General features: G+C 32.8%; 1 protein-coding gene across 1 annotated transcript; it reads left to right on the top strand.

Moving 5' to 3' along the window:
* Positions 1–2,926: 2,926 nt before the first annotated feature.
* LOC145311803 (sodium/potassium/calcium exchanger Nckx30C-like) lies at positions 2,927–21,096 on the top strand. The gene is made up of 15 exons (XM_080150791.1): positions 2,927–3,028; positions 3,618–3,768; positions 4,169–4,296; positions 4,674–4,791; positions 5,339–5,405; positions 5,732–5,928; positions 6,499–6,570; positions 6,824–6,895; positions 7,342–7,401; positions 8,439–8,540; positions 13,903–14,002; positions 16,166–16,265; positions 17,013–17,113; positions 17,389–17,538; positions 20,632–21,096. The coding sequence occupies exons 2-15, from the start codon at positions 3,619–3,621 to the stop codon at positions 20,874–20,876; spliced, it is 1,662 nt and encodes a 553-aa protein (XP_080006917.1). The 5' UTR covers positions 2,927–3,028; position 3,618; the 3' UTR covers positions 20,877–21,096.
* The last annotated feature ends 1,667 nt before the right edge of the window (positions 21,097–22,763 follow it).

Genomic DNA, 22,763 nt, shown 5'->3' with positions numbered 1-22,763 from the left:
TCGTATATTGTTACATTGGGTGTAAATATAAAACTAATAATTATTGATTAAATATATATTAAACAGATATTCTAACGTAAGACTTAAGTCGTAGTAATCGAATCATTATGTGTAACGTATATGAAGAGAGAGAAAGAGAGAGGAAAGAGAAAAGGAGAGGGAGCGAGAGAGATAGAAAGAGAAGGGGGGGGGGACACCGAGAGAGAACGGGGGAATGAGAGAGAGGGGGAGAGAGAAATTGAAGAGATAATAAAAATGAACATTTAATTGAAGAATAAGAGAACAAAATTTGTAAGGCAAAGAGCGAGAATATTTTTAAAAAGTAATTATCTCTGATAATTAATAACATTAACAAGGATGACAAAATCCGTAAAAGAGAAACATTAATCAATTCTACTAAAGAACATTAAGAAATATAGAGTAACTGCACTTAAAAGAGAATATATCTAGATTTCAGCAAAAAATTTAAGTAAATATGTCATTTAATAGCTTAAATAAAAGTTATTTTATTTGGACATCCTAACGTTATGGTGATAGGGCTATATATACAACTCTTTTACCCCATTTCCTTCCCTCTTACTGGATGAACGAACTGACCAATAAATAAGGTCCATACTGGCAAGCTATGTAGGGAATATTAACACAATTTTCAGCCATTAAATAGCAAATGAGAAAATTACTTTTTCCTCTAATCCTAGCCAACAGACGAACGGACGGACATTTTGAATTATAAATAAGCAATAAGCAATTTTAATAACAAATGTCTATTATAATCTTGATTTAAAATTTAAGCCATCTAATTTTTATAGCAGCTGAGAAAACAAATATTTTAGAGTGAATTATAGAGTAAGAAGGATAATTTCAATTACAAAATTTCTTTTTCTCAGGGAAGGAGGTAACATATGACTGTAAATTACACTGTTAACCAAAGTTTAGTAACCACTTTGACTAAAAAACTTAATCAGTGTTTCGTCAGTTCAAAAAAAGAAGTGTTCAAACTTTTAAATCTACAGAAGGCTTACCTTTGTTTATCATCATGGGGGATGTAAAATAAAAAAATTAAAAATCATCAACAAGGATGGTAATATCCATAAGTAACAAAGTTCCAAATTGTAAAAGTAAAAACACAAAAGCAAAAGGAAGAAAACGCAGCATAACCGACAGACAGACGAACGATGATCAGTGCAGTGGTCATACAAATCTTTACACAAAATATTAGTAGTCTTTGATATCAGAAAATAAAATTGTGTTTATGTGCAGTACTGATTGATCAACGGATAGGCGGACAGAAGTACCTTGATCTCAAAAAAAATCTTCTATATTGAATAGCAGAAAGGAAAATAAACATTTCCCCTACAGTAATTCTATTTATTTCAGAGCACTTTAGACGGAATAACGGACTAAGTGTGGAATAAAACTTTTTAAATTTAAATTAATTGACTTCGCTACTAACATTTAACAGGTAGATAAGGATGACAACATCCATAACTATAGAACCTCTTAAATTTAAAAAACAAAAGGCAAAGCAAATGAAAGCAAAAAAGGGTGCACAACAGACTGACATATAAAGTAATGATGCATAGTGAATCTTTACACAAAAATATCTTTAAATCATTAAATCATTTAAGAGCATTACTGATAGACCGACAGACAATATTATACTTAGAGTAGACGTGCATTTGTCAGCAAACATAAAATAATTCTTCTGTCATAACCCTGAAAGATCGGGCTCTCTACAAATTCTTAACTGATCGGATTTTATACCTTAATAATTGCATTAGCCTTCTACCTTTCCAGTACGGATATTTAATATTCTCAAGAGCATTACAGACCAGCGAACAACGTGAGCTGTAGGCTAGTATAGATATATGCAAATAAGTATACTCTATACATAAAATAGCATTATACCTGCCATAATAATAAAATAGATAAATTTGCTACATTTTTTTTATTATTATAATGCTAAGCAAAACATTAAGCTAACCCTACTGTTTTTATTATTCTTTAAAATGTTTCATGTTTTTTTTATTTTAAATGTATGATATTTTCCTTTTAATTAAAATTGTTCGTATTTTTTGTTATTTATCATTAATAAATCATTTAAACACTAAAATGCTAAGCAAAGACATGAACATGGGAAGGGGGGAGGTTTGTTTGCCCTCCCTCAGAAAAAAACATTTTTTTACTATTTTTTCTTGAGAGGGAAGGTTTTTATAAATAACATTTGTTGGTAGGCGCCCTAATCTTACCCTCCCCCATCTAAAATCGTATGTTCGCCCTTGATGCAAATAAAAACTTATTTAAGGTATGAATAATTAAGTTATTTGCTGTAAAACTGAGACATCAAATAACGTCATTCACACACACACTAATAATAAATAAATCGTCCCGTCTCCACATAAAGGCATTTAAATTTATGCCCCCAGTCAAAATATTGTTCCTATGGGGTAAACAATGAAATTTGAAAAAATCTTTGAGACTGAGGCGATTCAAAATATCTTGAAAACTTAGGTACAAACTTGATTTATTTGGATCATCTTAATTTTTGCTATACAGTAAAAACTTTTTTCGCCCATTTTCCATGAAATCCATAGTTTTAATGAATTTTTGTACTGACGGGACACTCACACCCACATACATATAAATGTTATTTTTTCTATGAATGCTTTGCTATGCAAATTATGATTTTGCAAGCCGATATAAAAATAGAAAAAAGGAAAGGTTTGCAATAATAAATGATAATAATTGCAATATAAATATAGGATTTTTATATAAATCAAACAAGTTAAAATTGGAAAGTCAGTTGACAGTTAGCGAAAACAAAGAATTACATTGTATTGAATAATTCCTTTTTATCGTAGAATTATATACGCGGCAGTACAGACAGATGAACTGACAAAGTTTATTTTCCATGTTAAAAATTTAAATTTGATTATTTCAGGAAAAAAAATGTATCTGTAAGTGAAGAAGAAATAAACTTTTAAAAACAAACCCAAACACAATATTTTTTTGTTAATATAATTTTCAGGTAAAAAAGTTAGAAATTGATAAAGTTCAATAGTTGCAAAGCTAATGAAGAAAAAAAATGTATCATAATTCTACAAACTAATAATAAGATGACATCCCCCCCCCCCCCGCTTGCTTCCATATTATCAGTATGTAAATTGTATCCTTACAATAATTTAGAACCCGAAACCAGTCGGGCATTGCCTCAAGCACTTCGAAACTCTCCTAACCCAACCTGAAATAATATCAGCTTAACTCTTTTTTTTAGCATCAATCACTTTGTGGCTTTAATCCTGCAGTTATTGTAACCTTTTGTATATTAGCAAGGCTCTTAAAAGCTTAATCTAGGCGTGGGGGGGGGGGGGGAGGATATTGTATTTGGACCTTATTTTAGGTTAGGCTCGGTTATGTTAAGTTAATGTTCTACCTCATAGGAATGGTGCTCCATGGGGAAAGGGCCTCCTTAGGGGGTAGAAACTTCTTTTTTCAATGAATGAAAATAAGGGGAATGGAGGGTTTTCAGTGGTCAAGAAATTTTTTTTAGTTAAACCACCGAATAACAAAATTTTTAATTGATATAAACAAAATTAAAATTAGTGTTTGCTTTTTAGAATGTTATCAGCAAGGCGTAGTTTGATTTTAAAATGGCAGATGGCCTTGGTCAGTGCCTCCATGTTCACCCTCTACCTGTACTACAACAAAGGCCAGCCAGCAGCTGCGGCCGCTGGGGGTAGCAGTTTTGGTGCCAGACATCTACTACAGGCGATTATAATACTTTTACAGCACAAATAAAAAATTGGCGATCGTATAGACAATGTTTCTTATATAAAGAATTTAGAAATCAACCATCCCCCCCCCTCCCTTACAATATAAATTAGCACCAGAAAAATTTTCAAATGCCTATCAATATTTTTTTTAAGTTAAAACTTTTTTTAAATTAGGGTCTGTATGTATGTCCTTGCGACACGTTTAGCTCTTTCTTATGTCTTTAAACAGAATTTCAGAGCTTTGCTTTTATGTTTATATCCTTGTTTTACCTTAGTCTTAAGTTAAAATCAAATGTAAGGTTGGACACCCTAACCCCTTCCTTTCACCCCACTCAAATCTTAGTTTGAAGCCACCAGATAACTATATGAAAGTATTAACAAACCAATGAAACTAGGCAAGCACAGAAGCAACAACGAGGCCAAATATAAACGTAACAGATGACGGGGCACAGTGTGGAGCAAAGCCTAGCGATGATGCTCTCTTCCCACCAAATACTTTCTCTGATGACGCCCTTGGCAAAGGAAATATAATTAATTCAACAAAATGTATATATTCCGAGTTTTATACCTTGTTATAGACTAGAGTCTCTATCTTTCAATAATATTTTTAAATATAGAAAAAATTCTGTGAAATAAGATAAATAAAAAAAAAACAATTTTATATATGTACATCTTCACTTAAAAAATTTTTACTAGATGTCATAAATATATCACTGCGAATGAAATTTTAAGTTTTGACTTTTATAAATCAAAATTGTGCCCTTTTTGTAATATAATTACTATAATGAGAACATTATTTCATTTATGGGTCTAGATCAAGACTTATTCACAAAAAAATGTGTACAAAAAAAATTTTTTAAGTTAAACAAATATGTTGAATTGATGAAAATATATGCCAGGTGCCCTAATCCTGTACATAATTGGTGTGCTGTACATGTTCTATGCTCTGGCCCTTATTTGTGATACTTTCTTTGTGCCAAGTCTTGAAGTGATGATTGAAAAATTTGACATCTCACAGGTATGAATAAATTCAATCATATCAAGAAAGAATATCATTAACATATATTGACCAATGGATGTAGAATATATGTAGATATTATAACAGGGAGTTTTGGGGGAATTGTTTTTTAGCCCATTACAAGCGTCACTCTATCAGAATACTTACATAGTAATCTGGTGTAAGTAATAATAAATCTATTATTGTACTTAAGACGTATTATTGTACTATAGAAAAAAAAACACCAATCATTATATAAATGAGACAGGATGTTAGTTTATCCGTCTGTCTGAGTGAGAGCTCGCTTATCGTTAGAACGACAAAGCTCTGTTTTGCAGTGAACTTCTTAAGGTTTCAGGATTTCCCCCCCAATGTTTTTCATTGTTTGCCTAGGGATTTTTTCAATGTTTTTAAATTTTTCCCTGTATTTTTTCAAATGATTTTCAACGTTTCCCTATGTTTTTTCAAATGTTTTCCAACACGCACGTTGCTTCGATTTTTTAACCCTTGGGTTAACATTTTCAATGTTTTCTGTTAGTAGTGGAATATTACCTCAACGTGTTTTTAGGACGTAGCTGGAGCAACCCTGATGGCTGCTGGCGGTTCCGCTCCGGAATTATTCACTTCTGTTATAGGTAACAATTCACAGACGGAAAAATTTCAATAAAGAGCAGATGCTTTCAATTTATTATCGATGAAAGAAAAAGTACATTTTTTTGGTGAATGGAGTTCATTTAATTCTAGGGCGTTTTATCTTGGGAGCTTGGTGGTACCCTTCTTATAATCTTTCCATAACCTATGAGAAGCTACATAGATTTGGATGTATTGATTGGGTATGGGGTAGCACAGCAGGGTCAGGTCATCATAGCATGTGTACTAGTGTAGGCCCCGCATCGGTTAGGCATATTAAAAACTACCCTTCCATCCTTCTTATTTTCAATATATTTATGTTCTTTTTCAGGTGTGTTTATATCTGACAGTGACGTCGGTACGGGTACAATTGTGGGCTCCGCCGTATTCAACGTTCTCTTCGTTATCGCCGCCTGCGCCTTCGCCTCGGCCAAGGCACTCTCGCTGACCGCGTGGCCGTTGATTCGTGACACCACCTTCTACTCCGTCAGCCTCGCACTTCTGGTTGGATTCTTCTCGGATGATAAGGTTAATAATCCTATAATATAAAGTATTATTATATGTATAAACACATTTAATTTTTTTAACTATTTATTTGCGGAATACATATGTTTCTCTATAAAAATAGATCATCAGTTCCAATTAAGGTGTATAAAATAAGAGTTAAAAAGATATATGTCCATGCATTTTGAATCCTTTTTAAAGACTAACTAAATGATAAAGAAGTGTTAGAAAATTGTGCCCCCTGCGGGTTTTTTTTTACTGCCTATATCCTCTTGGGGTTGGGGGGGAATATAATATAAAGCAGTAAGGTTTGTATTTCTGAAGGTAAAGATCTCGGATATTGCAAGTTCGAATTTGTAGTACTTTTCAGATAACCTTAAAAATTTCTTTAGGTGATTTTAAGCTATTTCCCTGACCTTCAAAATCATCCCCTAGAGGCAAGGGGAGAAACATCTAGTTTGACAAAAATAAAAAGGATAGATTTAAAAATGCTTAAAATGCTTTTGTAGATTTTTCTTACAAACAAACTAATTTTATATAATTAATCCCATTGTTTGAGCTGTTCTGGAGATCTTAATGTGCTTATAACTTTAGGTTTGGTGGTGGGAGGCTCTGATCCTGTTCCTGTGGTACATTACCTACGTTGTTTTCATGAAGTTTAACCAGGCAATTCATGTATTTTAACTAAAATTTTACAGGGAAATAAAATTGAAAGGCTAATAATAACGCTATTCTTATATTTGTGTATAAGTTTGTATATCATTATTTTTACATCGAAGGGGTAATTTTAAAGCGCTTTCTTATTCGTTGGCTTTACAACATCATTGGAGAAAAATATTAATTAATGGGATATTGTCTCATTTTACCCCTTTAGATCCCTGATAAAAACACCTATCAATACATGAATTATGTTGCACAGGCTGCAGAGACAAAGTTCCACTCCATCTTTCCCTCCTTGAAGGAGCAGGAGCCAGCAACCACGGATGACAGGGATATTCAATAGATTGTCAACAAAATTTCTGGCGCAATATAGCATTTGATTTATACAACTCCATGGTTAGGAGTGCCAAACCTCAATCAATGGATTTGTTGTCTTTTGGATGTTACCTATCTACAATATTTAAAACTAGAACCTATAGGACAGACCTCCCTTCTCCCCTTTAAAAAAGCTAATATTAAAGGAAAAGCTTCCTGGGGCCTATAAGAGGGAAAACTGTAGCCCAGGTCGTACTTTGATTGCAGTTGGAAAGTGTGGGGGGGGGGGGTGAATTTAGTAAATTGCCCTAAATTGGAACGCCCATAATAGGAAAAATTTTCTCTAACCATTACTTCCCTCAGATTTTAGAAGAATACAAAAAATTGGGGGAAAAGGTAAACCTATCCCCCATTTCATATCACTGGTACTTGAGTCTATTGTTTACCTGGAATGTTTACAGGAACTTTACAGCCTGGGGTAGGTTTGCACACAACAGAACTCCACTATTTGTTTGGATGCAGGTAATTATAGATTACAATATTTTAAAACAACTGCTCATATGTTGGATGCAAAAATATACTAAAGATCATAGGCGTCCAAGGGGGGGGGGGTAATGGGGCAATTACCCCCCCAAATTTTTTTTTCATTTTACCCCCCCCCCCCCCATTCAAAATCTACCCCTACCCTGGGGGTGCCGTAGGCACCCCCAACCATTTAGGAGGGGGTATTTACCCCCCCCCCAAACAATTTTGGGGGGTAAATACCCCCCCCAAAATAAAAAATCTCTAATAAAAACACGAATTACCCCCCCAAAATAAAAAGCTTGGACGCCCCTGCTAAAGATATATCATTCACATCAAAATCAAGCAAGAAAAATTTTACACGCCAGAAAAATCTATTAAGCAATTTTTAATAGTTATTTCTCGCTTTGTATTATGAACAACTTTCCGCGGATAAAAAAGTACAATTATAAATTTAATCTTATGATTGTACATTTTTATATTCGTAGAAAACTAGATATAATACGATGCTAGACATATTTTTTTCGTATGGATAAGAACCGGTTCTAATCTACCTGATAATAATAAGTTTTGAATAAATACGAGAAAATGAGTAAAAGACATCATTGTAATAAACTGTTACATTAAACTTAATTCTAGATTTTTCATTCAAATAGGAAGAATTAGACAACAATCAAAAGTTGATAAGACATTTATTTTGTAAATTCAAAGTTTTTTTTTGTATGTAAAGACAAACAACATCATTTTTCGGTGACATAATTTATATAAAAAGCATAAATTAGTTATATTTGGTTTATGAAGAGACTTCTGTCGGCAAAAATAAAACTCGATTTTAGGTATTATACTCCTAGGCTGCCTAGCCGAAGCGCTCGGCCCCCTTGCCTGCCTAGCCGTCCCCTAGCTTATAACCTAACCTAATTGTAAGGAAAAATTTTCGTTCTTTGCTAGAGTCATAGTTCTGTTCTGTCATGGGGGTACTAAAATTTTCAAAATTGAAAAAAAAATCTATGAGGATAAACAAAATTTTAATTTTGTAGGGACAAGTAAAGGTTTCCAGCAAAGTAGATGATATTGAACAAAAGAAAACCCGCGGAATACATGAACTCAAGAAGAAACTAGAGAAAGGCCAAGATAAAGAGGTAAAACTGTTCTTCTCAAAACTAGTTAGTACCCAAATATTGATCCCAAAAAATGATCACCTTAATAGAGCAAAGTAGTTTTGCCAAAACAATTATTAACCTTGGGATGGGAGATTTTCCATGCAAAGGGTATCTCAATGGTCCTAGTAGTATAGATAATATCTTAGCAAAGCCCAAAAAAATGTAAAGCCTTAGTTTCTACAAATCGGGTTATAATTAAATACATTTCATCATTCAAATCAAAGTATTTTCTGGAAAGTATCATAACCTTTTATGATGGTTTTAGGCTATTTTCTTACTCTCTAATGTTATATAAATGTCTCTATTTATATGTCTGAAAACATCTTTATTTAACTACTCAGTAATTTAGTGCTATTCTAAACATTTTCAAGTTTAAATTTAAAATAAACACAAGGGACACAACATGTGATATCAATCAAAATGTTTATAAAAAGTAAAACTTCTTTAGTTATTTGACATGTCTGTCTGTCGGAAACGTAATAAGAGATAAGAAAAAGAAAAGAGAAAAAATTCCTGGTAACGAATATTTACAAAAATCTATGAATTTTATAGGCTGCTAGCTGTCAAACGGCTGAACGTACAGATCATGCCCGCACACTGTTTTAAGCGACATAAGAAGGCCTACAAATAATCTGGAATAGCCATAAATCAATAATGCATAATTATCTCGCAGTGAAAAGCGCGAAAAAGACCTATTTTACGCGTTTTTTCTTCAGTGAAGCTTTCCCTGTGCATCATTGGATCTTGGCTATTCCAGATTATTTGTAGGTTTTATTATGCCGCTTAAAATGGGGTACAGGTATGATCTGTATGTTCAGCCGTATGGCAGCTAGCAGCCTTTAAAATTCATGGATTTTTGGAAATATTCGTTACCAGGAATATTTTACCGTGAACTGCAGTTTATCTAAAATTTTATTATGAGAATAACTTTTTAATTTAGAACATTTAATATCATATAAATGTACTTGGGGCTATGCATTTTAATGATTTGGGAGGTGGCATAAAAAAAGCCTAAAACTATCTCAGAATTTATATGGCGCTTCCTAGTTTTTTAGTCTTCGAAATATTAAGCTACAGAGGAAAACCTTACTACTAATATAGTAGGATGTATGTACTTGCAAAGAAGGTGTATCAACTTTTTTTTTATAGCTAGCCGGTTCTTTTAGTAAGTAGTAGATGTAAAATTTTTCATAGAATTCAGATATGCAATCGGTTTTTTTGTAGACCTCTTATTTTTTAAGTAATTTAAGTTTTTTAAAAAAATATTTAAGTCGGTTTTAAGGTACTAAAACGCAACAAAATAAAAGAAGAAAATGGCCAGTAAGAACAAAAATAGTAAGATCTTTAATTTGACACCTTACTTTTAAAATTCTGTTGAGTAATTATTGAAAAAATCTATTTTTTTAACCTCGGTTTAATAAAAACTTTAGACCTAAATATTTTCTCAAACAGACATAAAAAACATGGGTTCATATATATCTTTAGAATCAGAAAAATATTACGAATCCATTGTAAGCAAAATTGAAAAAAAATAAAAAAATAAAAAAATAAACAAATGGCCAATTGTATTTTTTGTTCAGGCAACACTATCGTCTTCCCTTTTTTACCCCCTCTTTACCCCCTCTATACCCCCTTCCCATTTTTATACTCAATTCAAGAATTAAGACGTTGCCTGTACAATATAATATGATATTTTCATATAATTCCTTTTATTGTAGTTTATATACTATATTGTAAACTTTTTTTTCAATTTTGCTTACAATGGATTCGTAATATTTTTCTGATAATAAAGGTATATATGAACCCATATTTTTTTACTTGTGAAATGATAAAATTGAGTTCAAAGTTTTCATTCTCGTGGGTTTAAAAAAATCGATTTTTTCAATAATTACCTGACAGAATTGAAAAAGTAAGGTGTCAAATTAAAGATCTTACTATTTTTGTTCATAATGGCCATTTTCTTTCTTTTTTTTGTTGCATTTTAGTACCTTAAAATCGACTTAATTTTTTTTTTTTTTAAACTTAAATTACTTAAAAAATAAGAGGTCTACAAAAAAAACGATTGCATATCTGAATTCTATGAAAAATTTTACATCTACTACTTACTAAAAGAACCGGCTAGCTATAAAAAAAGTTGATACACCTTCTTTAAAAATAATTTACATCATTAAATTTTTTAAAGACGATTTAAGATGATATATGAAAGTAAAGAGAGGATAAAGAATTTATTTGCAAAACCGCTAGTATATTATATTTAAACCAGTGACTACATCCCTAGAGGCCTCTAAGGCCACATGAGAGAAGGGAGGGGTTGGTATGTCGATAATACGTTTTCAATTTAAGTTTTACAAATAAAAAAAAGGAGGGTAGTTTTTTTCCAGTGGCAAGTTCTTGAGAGGGTAGGAGGGGGGGGGGAGGAGGTACCCTCTTCAAAAATATATATAAACCTTCCCTGGACCTAAGTAAGCTTTACTGTAAAGAAGAATCATATTATCAATCCAGCAATTAGCGAGATCTGAAGCTACAGACACCCAAACACAAAGCCAGACATCCTGTTACTTGTGTACTAGGATAATTAAAGCAATTTTTTCATTTTAGAGAATTATGCTATGATAATATAAAATTAAATAATATTTTCGTGTTATTTTCAATTACATCAATTCTTCATTCTGACCTTTTTTCAAGCTGTGTAGCATCTCTATCAACTTCTCTTGAATTTACCCCCCGGCCCCCTGTATGCAAAAAGAAAGATTTTAAAAATCTTGTCAAGGACCAGAGGAGTGAAGATTTCCTCTAAAGCAGACCCAAATTTGTTCATCAATAAGTGAACATATGTATATACAATATACCTTTTGTACAATGTGATAAAAATATACACATTATTAATGTATGATACGGGTCATAGTCCAGATTTCATGATATTTAATTCTATTATTGGATTGATATTCATGAAAAGTTTATTCATGCTTAATTACCAATTATCGTGGACATGTAAATGGAAAGTTTTAACAATCTAAAAATAAAAAAATATATACGTATTGCTCCTTATTTGTTTAAACTTAGTTAAAGATGGAAACTTGAAAGTAAACTTTTTGTTAAAGTATTTTCTCGTATTCATTCGAATCCGGTGGATAGGAACCGGTTTTCATCCATACGAAAAAACTATGTCAGCATCGTATTATATCCAGCTTTCTACGAATATAAAAATGTACAATTATAAGATTAAAACCAGTTTTTTTTAGCCCCGAGGCACATTCTATATCCGCGGAAAGCTGTTTATAATACGATGCGAGAAATAACTATTTTTTTATGATGCATTAACCTTTTGAAAGATTTTACAAAGGTTTTACATAAATTAATTGATTAATAATACTAAAAATATTTCTATGCGATATTTTAAAAAGAGGACTGATTTTGGTAGAATTTCATAAAACAAGGTATGAAGTACTTCTATGCCTTTATTACGAGAAATAGTTATAAAATTAAATCATGCCTTTATTATTGAAAAGTTAAGCCTTTAAAAATGTAAGTTTTTTAGTTCACCAAAATTGGGTTTGTTAACTTTTTATTAAGAAATGTAAAAAATTCTAAGAAAAGGGAGTGGAATATTGAGTTAAAAGAATCTGCATTCATTTTGGTATGTAAAAGGGTATCTGTGGTGAAAATGAATATATCTATATTTATGCAAATTTGAATTTATACAAGGATGACAACCTTCATTTAGTAGCGAAGAATAGAAATATCAATAATTTCATCTACAAGTTTTCCCCCCCAAAAAATACGCTATGTTCTTTCTTGCGCACCCATCTATTACTATATTTATTAACTAGCGGCTACGCCCCCTACAGGCCTCTTGGGGCACTTTAGGTGATGTTGAATTGAATAGTTATAAACCTTCCCGGAAAAAGCAACCCTGCAAAGGAGAAACATATCGGTTCAGCGGTTAGCGAGATCCTTCGGTACACACACACAGACATCCTTTTACTTTTTTTAAAAGGATGTTATTTTCTTTATCTTCATGTTTTGGACGCTAAAGAACTTGTTAAATTAGTGAAGTATCATGCATTTGCAAATTTACAAAAACAAATTGACGTCATTACTTGGATTTCTCTGCTGAACTGGTTTTAATTTATCTAAATGAATGTAAACATTTAAAAAACATGTATTGTATGTATATAATAAATTAAGCAGAGTAAACATTTTGAAGAAAAAAATAACCAGAAGCTTTTGATGTTCAAAGTTAAAGAATCCTTTAACAGGGTCGATAGCTAGTGTTTACCTTTGAAGTTACTATCGAGCCCTGACTCCCCCCTTCCCCACATTCCAATTATTTTTTAAATAAGAAAGTCAATTTTTTCCTATAGCTAACCCCTGAGGGGGGGACCTAACTATCCATTAACCAATATAATCTAACCTGACATGACCTAGAGTAACAAACATTAACAAACAACCGAAAAGTACTTCCCCTTCATTTTTAATTAATTTCAAATAAGAGATGAGGGTGTCTGTGTTCGACAAGACACTCTAAGGGAAATTATCTGATTAAGCTAATGGTTAGTAAGATCTTAATGTAAATACCTGAGGTGAATTCTTTAAAAAAACTTTTGCCCCACTAAAATTTTAGTGGGGCAAAATTATCCCCTCTAAATTTTTAGTTTGCCTCACTGATTTTAGTGGGGCAAAAGTTTTATAAGAATTCACCTCTGATTAATACCATTGGGGAGGGTTAATATCAATAAAGCTCAGACCAATGTACTAACAATTGCAGACACTTTGATTACACGACCCTTGTCTGGAAGTCCTAACTATGCATTACTGCGCCTTTTTTGTTTAGAAAGATTACAAATAGGTCAAAAAGTATTCCTGAAATGTTTGAAGACAAGAATACTTTTAAAAAGCCTTTCCAAGATAATACACTGCACTGGTCCGGCGAAATAACAATACAAGAAAATTTGATAAAAGTCAGGAATAAGGTATAACCAACAAGCAAAATAAATCTAAAATAATATTTGGGGGGCAAATGGAGAGGTCGTCAATTTAACGATGTGTTGCCCCCCAACGACAGCTGAAAAACACGTATAGGTTTCGTGATTTTCTTCCGAATTAATTTCGTTATTGGTATGAGCTGGATAAAAGTATAAATTGTGCTTTCACTGAAACAAGTTTTGATCTTCCGAACTCCTCTCCTACTACCTCTGCCCCTCTCCCATTCTTAGCCAAAGCTTTATCTTTGGCTATATATATTATACAATATACATACTTCGTGGCTTTTCAAAACTTTACTTAATATAATTTCTACCAAACAAGTTAGTTTAAATTGATAAATTTTGTCCTTGTTAAGGAGTTAAACGGAGACGACGGAGAGAAGGGAGATGCTGAGGAGAGTAATGCTATGATGGAACCACAAGAGGATGAGGAATACAAGGATGTAGTGTGTGCAGGTACAGTAATAATACTATGATGTAACTACAAGAGGATGAGGAATACAAGGATGTAGTGTGTGCAGGTACAGTAGTAATACTATGATGGAACTACAAGAGGATGAGGAATACAAGGATGTAGTGTGTGCAGGTACAGTAGTAATGCTATGATGGAACCACAAGAGGATGAGGAATACAAGGATGTAGTGTGTGCAGGTACAGTAGTAATGCTATGATGGAACCACAAGAGGATGAGGAATACGAGGATGTAGTGTGTGCAGGTATAGTAGTAATACTATGATGGAACTACAAGAGGATGAGGAATACAAGGATGTAGTGTGTGCAGGTACAGTAGTAATACTATGATGTAACTACAAGAGGATGAGGAATACAAGGATGTAGTGTGTGCAGGTACAGTAGTAATACTATGATGGAACTACAAGAGGATGAGGAATACAAGGATGTAGTGTGTGCAGGTACAGTAGTAATACTATGATAAAACTACAAGAGAGTGAGGTATAAGGATGTAGTGTGTGCAGGTATAGTAGTAATACTATGATGGAACCACAAGAGGATGAGGAATACAAGGATGTAGTGTGTGCAGGTACAGTAGTAGTGCTATGATGGAACCACAAGAGGATGAGGAATACAAGGATGTAGTGTGTACAGGTACAGTAGTAATGCTATGATGGAACCACAAGAGGATGAGGAATACAAGGATGTAGTGTGTGCAGGTATAGTAGTAATACTATGATGGAACTACAAGAGGATGAGGAATACAAGGATGTAGTGTGTGCAGGTACAGTAGTAATACTATGATAAAACTACAAGAGAGTGAGGTATAAGGATGTAGTGTGTGCAGGTATAGTAGTAATACTATGATGGAACAACAAGAGGATGAGGAATACAAGGATGTAGTGTGTGCAGGTACAGTAGTAATACTATGATGGAACCACAAGAGGATGAGGAATACAAGGATGTAGTGTGTGCAGGTATAGTAGTAATACTATGATGGAACTACAAGAGGATGAGGAATACAAGGATGTAGTGTGTGCAGGTACAGTAGTAATACTATGATAAAACTACAAGAGGATGAGGAATACAAGGATGTAGTGTGTGCAGGTACAGTAGTAATACAATGATGGAACAACAAGAGGATGAAGAATACAAGGATGTAGTGTGTGCAGGTACAGTAGTAATACAATGATGGAACTACAAGAGGATGAGGAATACAAGGATGTAGTGTGTGCAGGTATAGTAGTAATACTATGATGGAACCACAAGAGGATGAGGAATACAAGGATGTAGTGTGTGCAGGTACAGTAGTAATACTATGATGGAACCACAAGAGGGTGAGGAATACAAGGATGTAGTGTGTGCAGGTATAGTAGTAATACTATGATAGATCTACAAGAGGATAAGGAATACAAGGATGTAGTGTGTGCAGGTATAGTAGTAATACTATGATAGAACTACAAGAGTATGAGAAATACAAAGATGTAGTGTTTGCAGGTATAGTAGTAATACTATGATAGATCTACAAGAGGATAAGGAATACAAGGATGTAGTGTGTGAAGGTATAGTAGTAATACTATGATAGAACTACAAGAGGATGAGGAATACAAGGATGTAGTGTGTGCAGGTATAGTAGTAATACTATGATGGAACAACATGAGGATGAGGAATACAAGGATGTAGTGTGTGCAGGTATAGGAAAATGGAAAATGGAAATATAGACACCCATTTCAGTACAAAAAAACGCATACATGTAGTAAATAATAGACTGACAATTTCCCTTCAAAGGCGTAGTCGAGAACTAACTTATTTCAAAATATATTGAAAATAAGAGTTGGGGGAGGGGGTTAGTAATTGTGTTTATTATTTTAGGTCAGGCTATATTATATCATATTTTGTTAATAAAAACCCTTATTTTAAATTTATTTTAATAATACGGAGGGGGCTATACAGTGCTCATTAGGCTTTTATAAATAAATAAAACATTTATTTGATTAAAAAATATAACATGAAAATATCTAAACTAGGTCCTCAGGGAACTGTGTACAGCAAGCTGATCTGGTACGTGACCATGCCCATCGTGATATATTTATACTAGGTCCTTAGGGAACTGTGTACTGCAAGCTGATCTGGTACGTGACCATGCCCCTCATGATATATATATACTAGGTCCCCAGGGAACTGTGTACAGCAAGCTGATCTGGTACGTGACCATGCCCCTGATGATTCCCATGTGGTTAACCACCCCTGATCCAAGCAATCCAACAAGGTTTGTCACAAGCTGTTTATAGTGCCCATAAAAATGACGTCATACAATACAAATGACCAATGAAAGACCAATACATAGACTAAATTACCAATGGCAGGCCAGTATACATTTTAATTGACCAGTGTTATGCCAGTATAACGTCATTTATTATATGCACTATAAAAAATCTTCAGTTTTTCACAGTTTTTAGTAGTCAACCTTTTCTAAAAGTATCTTTGTATTTTTATAGATTTACATGTGTATTTTGAGAAGCTTTTATAGTGACTATAAAAATTACTTCATACTAGCATACCATTGGTCAATTAAAATGTATACTGGCCTGTCATTGGTAATTTAGTCTGAGTATTGCCTATCATTGGTCATTTGTATTGTATGATATAATTTTTTAAAGACACTATAAAGAGGTTTGCATTTTGAACCTTTCAACCACATAGACATAAGTTTAAGCTAACGACTACAAATGCAAACTACTGCTGCTATGTTAAATGCTTATAAAACACCTAACTCCCTATTCCCTTTTTATCAAATAAATAAAAAATTGTGGGGGGTTACTTTTTTGATTATGCCTAACCGTTTTCGGGTGGCCTAGCCTAACCCTGCGGGACTTCCCAGTACCCAATATAACCTAACTTGAGCCAAAGAAGAAAAATCTCTCCCTCCCCCTTTCAATTTTTTTCAAATAAGGGGGGATGATTTATGTGCTCTACTAATTGCTTTAAGGGAAATTGACAATAATCCTTTTTTTAGGAAAAAGTTTTTCGCGATGACTTTTGTAATCAGTATTCTGTGGATTATGGTTTTCTCCTACTTGATGGTCTGGTGGACTACTGTTGTTGGAAACTATGCAGGCAATTTAATAATACCTATATAAAAGCAACAAGATGTCTGTCTGTCTGTAGCTTAACACCTCTCTAACCGCTTGATCAAATGCCTAAAAAATTTCAATATATTTATTTATTAAACATACATAAGAAATCATATCAAAAATTGCATAGCAAGGAGTAATTAGGCCTTTGAGTTAAATTTACCTTTTAATTTTAATGGAAAGTTTAACACCCCTCAAATTAAAAATTATATTATTTGTGGTTTTAACTTTCTTATTCTAAAGTTCATTAATATTTAGGCATCCCCGACTCTGTGATGGGGTTGACCTTCCTGGCGGCGGGCACCAGTGTACCTGACCTCATCACCAGTGTTATTGTGGCCAAGCAGGGACACGGAGACATGGCGGTCAGCTCATCCATTGGATCTAATATTTTTGATGTCTGTGTAGGTATGTGTATCACTTAGATAGATTAATAGATAAATAAATGTTTTTTGTTAAATTAAAAGTATGACTTAATGTACCCATTTACCTCTGACATAAATTATATACATATATATCTTATATCAGAAAAAATATTTTAGGTTTTCAACAAATTGTTTCTTAAATTTCTTTTTAAAAGTATGAATAAAAAACTCCCTAAGACAAATAAAAAAAAAGATACAAATGATTAATTTCTGTTAAAGGGTAAGTGGGTTAAATTTAGCAATACTTTTATATTTATTAAAAAACACTGTAGATGAATTTATGGTATGATTTTCGATAGATTAATGAATAACATACATTTATAAAAAGTAGTATTGTTTTTTGTTTTGTTTACAGCTTAAGATTTCGAAAAATACTGAACCAATTGAGTTCTTAATTTTAGGGAAGCTTCATTTAATTCCAGGATGTTAATTGATTAAATGATAAATTGGTAGATTAATTGACAAATTAATAAACTGGAAAAATGATTGTTATTTTGTTATAATTAAATAGAAAGTAATTGGTAGGTAGTTAAATTTTGAAAAAGGGAAGCATAGTTTTCTAAACATACAAAAATTATAGTTTTTAGTAGAGAAGCTACTCGAACAGTATGTGTCTGTCTGTCGTTCGTTCGTTCTGTAATTATAGGATGGCTAGTTTTATTACGTCACGGGACTTCTCTCAAATTCCCCTGGCCTTTCCCTCATCCTCCATTCCCCACTCAGCTTGTTAGTATGGACTTCATTCATTGGTCAGTTCGTTCATCCACTAGGAAGAGAGGGGATGAGGTAAAGTAGTTGAATGGGAGGTATCGTTATTTTAGCCAGCTGCTAGTATAACTTTATAAGAGTTCATGAAAATTTGCTGCAACATCCAAGTAATAATATATCAGTTTCGATAGGCACTTGACGGAAATGCACAAGTTATGGGTTAAATTGGATCTTTGTCCCCGTACGAAATTATCAAATATAACCATGGCATATGATATGGAAAATTAAACAGCTTCGCTACTATTTCACTTACACTTCCTTGTTTTAATAATAGGATAAATAAAAATCCAAGTTTAATAACTTAGATAGAAGTGACATCACATCATATTTAAATGTCAAAAATATTTAAAACAGAGATAGTTGTCCTCAGAAACAATAAGCATTAAGCATAGCAAAAAATGAATATATAATACGTGGATATTGTAACTGGTGAATTTTTGTCGTCAGTTGGGGATGGTGGGGATACCCCCCCCCCCCCAAAAAAAAATAGTTAAAAAACTTACCAATATCCATAAGAAGCTTCACTGTAGAGGAGAACAATTTCAGTTCAGCGGTTAGCGTGATTCTTCACTACAGACAAAAAAAGCTTATTTCTTTAAACAATAGTAATAATAATCTATAATACAAAGTAGAATGATGTCCGTCCGTCTCTCTGTCTGTCTGTCCGTCTGTCTGTCCGTCCCTTAAGATCTCGGTAACCACTGAACCGATTAGATTCTACTCTTCAGGGAATATACCTACTGGTCCTTTGGTGGTTTTAGGCTATTTTCTTGGGGGGTGGGACACCCCCAACCCCCCAAAAAACAAAAAAATCCCCCCCCATTTTTTTTTTTTTTTTTTTTGAAGATTTCCTTGGTCCTTTTACGAATTTCGCTAAAAAATTTTTTGATCACCTCTTGGGTCAAAGCCCCTAGAGGCTAGGGGCGAATCCGCTAGTATAATAAATAATAATAGCGGTTGTGCCCCTATGGATATGGATTCATGGAAGGGTACAAAAATAGCCTAAAACCCTACCTAGACTTATTTATGAAAGTAAAATAGCCTGAAACCATCTCAGGGCTAATAAGAAGCTTTACTGTAAAGGGGAACCATATCGGTTCAATGGTTAGCGAGATCCTTCAGTTCAGACAAAAAAAGCTTACTACTTTATGAATTAGGATATACATTTTTTTAAAAGCCTAATTTTTTCTCACTAGTCAAAATTAATTACGTAAAGAGGTTTTTCAATATTTAAAAAAAAAATAGAATTCTAAAGTAGATAATAATTATAAATTATGCATAAGTTGAAAATATGCCAAGAATGTAAACGAAATTCATTATTTAGGAAGGTCACATTAATTTTGCTTTTAAATATCTATGATATGTTTAACTTTGTTTTCTTCAAGTCTTATACTTTTATAAAAGCGTGGTTGCTTCATTATTTTGTTTTATGTTAATGTCCGTACCATAAGATCTGAATAAATCTATGAACCACTTAGTTTTCTTTGTTTAAAATATTTATTCAATTTTAAGGCGAAGATTCATAGGTGAAGTCACAATTGTAAGTGATAATAAAACTATACAAATGTCCAGCAACATTTATGCATACACTTAAGCTAAATTGTAACTAAAATTGGGGACAAAAAAGTTTATCTTCATTTGATGTGTGTCTGTCCTTGTTCAGCGTGTTTTATAGTTTGTTCAGTTTCAAGTTTGTCAATATAGACTTAAAACAAACAAAATGGCATTTTGAAGCCACTTAGCAAATTGTCTTATCACAAGATGTGAAGTCATTAATATTTCTTTAAATATTATTATTCTGAACGTATTTTTTAAACAAACAAAATGAATTTTTAAGTTTTGATGAGACTTTAATATAAAGAGAGAGATTTAGTTTTGGTGGTTGTGATTAGTTTAGGATACATATCTTTAGGAAACATCTAAAAAATAACTTTTAGGTGCCGTCTTAAAAAGTGACTGTCGAGAACTGAAAGGGTTGATTCCCCCCCCCCCCAATTTTTTTTTAATTTTTACCCCCACCCTAAATGAAAAAGCTTGGACGTCCTTGCTTCCTCCCTTATTTTTTTAATTGAATGGAAATGGGGGAAAGATTTCGGTTGCCTATAACTTCTGTGCCCCCAACCCTGTAATGCTACACAGTATCCATTACAACCTAAAATAAACTGACTTAAAAAACAATAAATAAACAAAAGAAAAACTACCTCTACACCCTTATTTTCAATTTATTTTTAAAAATAAGGGGTTGCTGGGTTCTTTACTGAACAAAGTACTTGATGGGGAAACGCTATTTATTTTTTATTAATTGCAGGTTTACCCGTGCCCTGGTTGCTGTACACCATGATCTACGAACCATTCAAGACCATAGAGTCCGCCGGCATGGGCTGCAACGTTGGTATGCTCTTCCTTATGCTTATCCTTGTATTCTGCTCCATCATGGCCTTCAAGTGGAAGATGACCAAGACCATGGGTGTGATCATGCTTGTTCTATACTGTGTATTTGTTGCTATTTCACTTCTTTTCTCTTTCTGTGTCATTACTTGTGATTTCATGTGAGTTCATAATTCTTAATTTGCCCACAAATTTCAAACAAAGGCAAATTTGAACTGATTTTAGTGTAATTTTAATCAACCAGATGAAAGTGTTGTTTCTATGTCAAAGATTTTAACTCTAGCATATAGCATACAAGGAAGGTCAAAACCATTACTTGGTGTTGATATAACAGTTCAGAAGTAAAGCACAAGATGTCAGAACTTTTGTAGAATTAGTGCACACATATATTACTTTGAAGCCGGCTGTGAAAAAAAGTGGCTTCGAAAATGAGAGAATATATGCTATTAAGTAAAATTTCTTAGCATTTATATAGTAAAACTCCATATATAAATTTAAAGCCGGCTGCAAGATTTTTGGAACTTTTGGTGATTTTTTCACATATATATTTCAATAAATTCCTTTGATTAATTACCATTCTCAGATTTCGAGGAAAATAAATTTTTTTTAAATAAGGGAAAATCAATAAAAATAAATTTTTCAAATTATTAAGTTAAAAAATCACTAAACTTGTCATGATCGCTTCTAGTTTGGTAGTTTACCTAAAATGACTTTTTGAACCATAAAACCTAACTTTCTTGTTTATTGACCAATTTCAACCAATATTTTTTATTTCACCTGGAAATTCATTGGAGATTCCAAATCTGATATCGTATTTTACCTAAAATGACTATTTGAACCATTAAATCCAACTTTCTTGTTTATTGACCAATTTCAACCATTTTTTTCCCATTCACCAGGAAATTCATTGGAGATTACAAATCTAATATCGTAGTTTACCCAAAATGACTATTTGAACCATTAAATCCAACTTTCTTGTTTATTAGCCAATTTCAACAAATTTTTTTTCCTTTCACATGGAAATTCATTGGAGATTACAAATCTGATATCGTAGTTTACCCAAAATGACTATTTGAACCATTAAATCCAACTTTCTTGTTTATTAGCCAATTTCAACAAAGAAAATTTCCTTTCACATGAAAATTCATTAGAGATTACAAATCTGATATCGTAGTTTACCTAAAATGACTCCCTGAACCACTAAACCCTACTTCTTTGTTTATGGAATGATTTCAACCATTTTTTTTCTTTTACCTGGAAATACATTGGAGATTACAAATCTGATATCGTAGTTTACCTAGATTGACTCTCTGAACCACTAAACTCAACTTCCTTGTTTATGGACTGATTTCAACAAATAAAAATTTCTTTCACCAAGAAAATCATTGACGATCTTAATTCTGATATCATAGTTTACCTAAAATGATTTTCGAAACCACTTAACACAATTTCCTTTTTTATGGACTAATTTCAAGGATAGGTTAGGTTAGGTAAAGATAAGATTTACCACGCAGTGTTAGGAAAGAGGTTTGGTTAGTGCCCTGTAGAGTTAACCCCTCCATGTAGGGGCTATAAATAAGAAAAATTACCATTTTGGACAAAGAATGTTGTCATCCTTGTTTAAAAATAACTGACCCTTCCCTTCTTTCTTTTGTTAAATTAGGACAGTCATGCCAATAAAAGCGAAGCTCAAAAAATCAGGTTGCATAACAAACAACATTTTTGTATTTTTAGCAGGAAAGCTACTGTATAAATCCAAAACTCAATCTCCAACGTGATTTTTTCTCGGCTCCTATTCCAAAAAAACAAGGACAATGGCAGACCAAACGAACATTAACACTTGTAGAGGCCAGAACTGAATATTCAGATCATAAATGTATAAAAGTCAATGCATAATTGCAAGTATTTTTTTTTAAACTTCTTAAATACAGGAAAATGTTTAAGTAATTAAGTAATAATTAAACTAAAAAAAGTCAATCATTTTGTTGCCCTTAAAACCCGCCTTAAAAAAAAGAAGAATGTAAATATGTTTAATAAAGAATTTGTTTAATG

Source organism: Acartia tonsa, chromosome 2, assembly GCF_053477335.1.
Source record: "Acartia tonsa isolate MP-2025a chromosome 2, ASM5347733v1, whole genome shotgun sequence".
NCBI classification, from domain to species: Eukaryota; Metazoa; Arthropoda; class Copepoda; order Calanoida; family Acartiidae; genus Acartia; species Acartia tonsa.
This window is presented reverse-complemented; position numbering and strand designations above follow the sequence as displayed.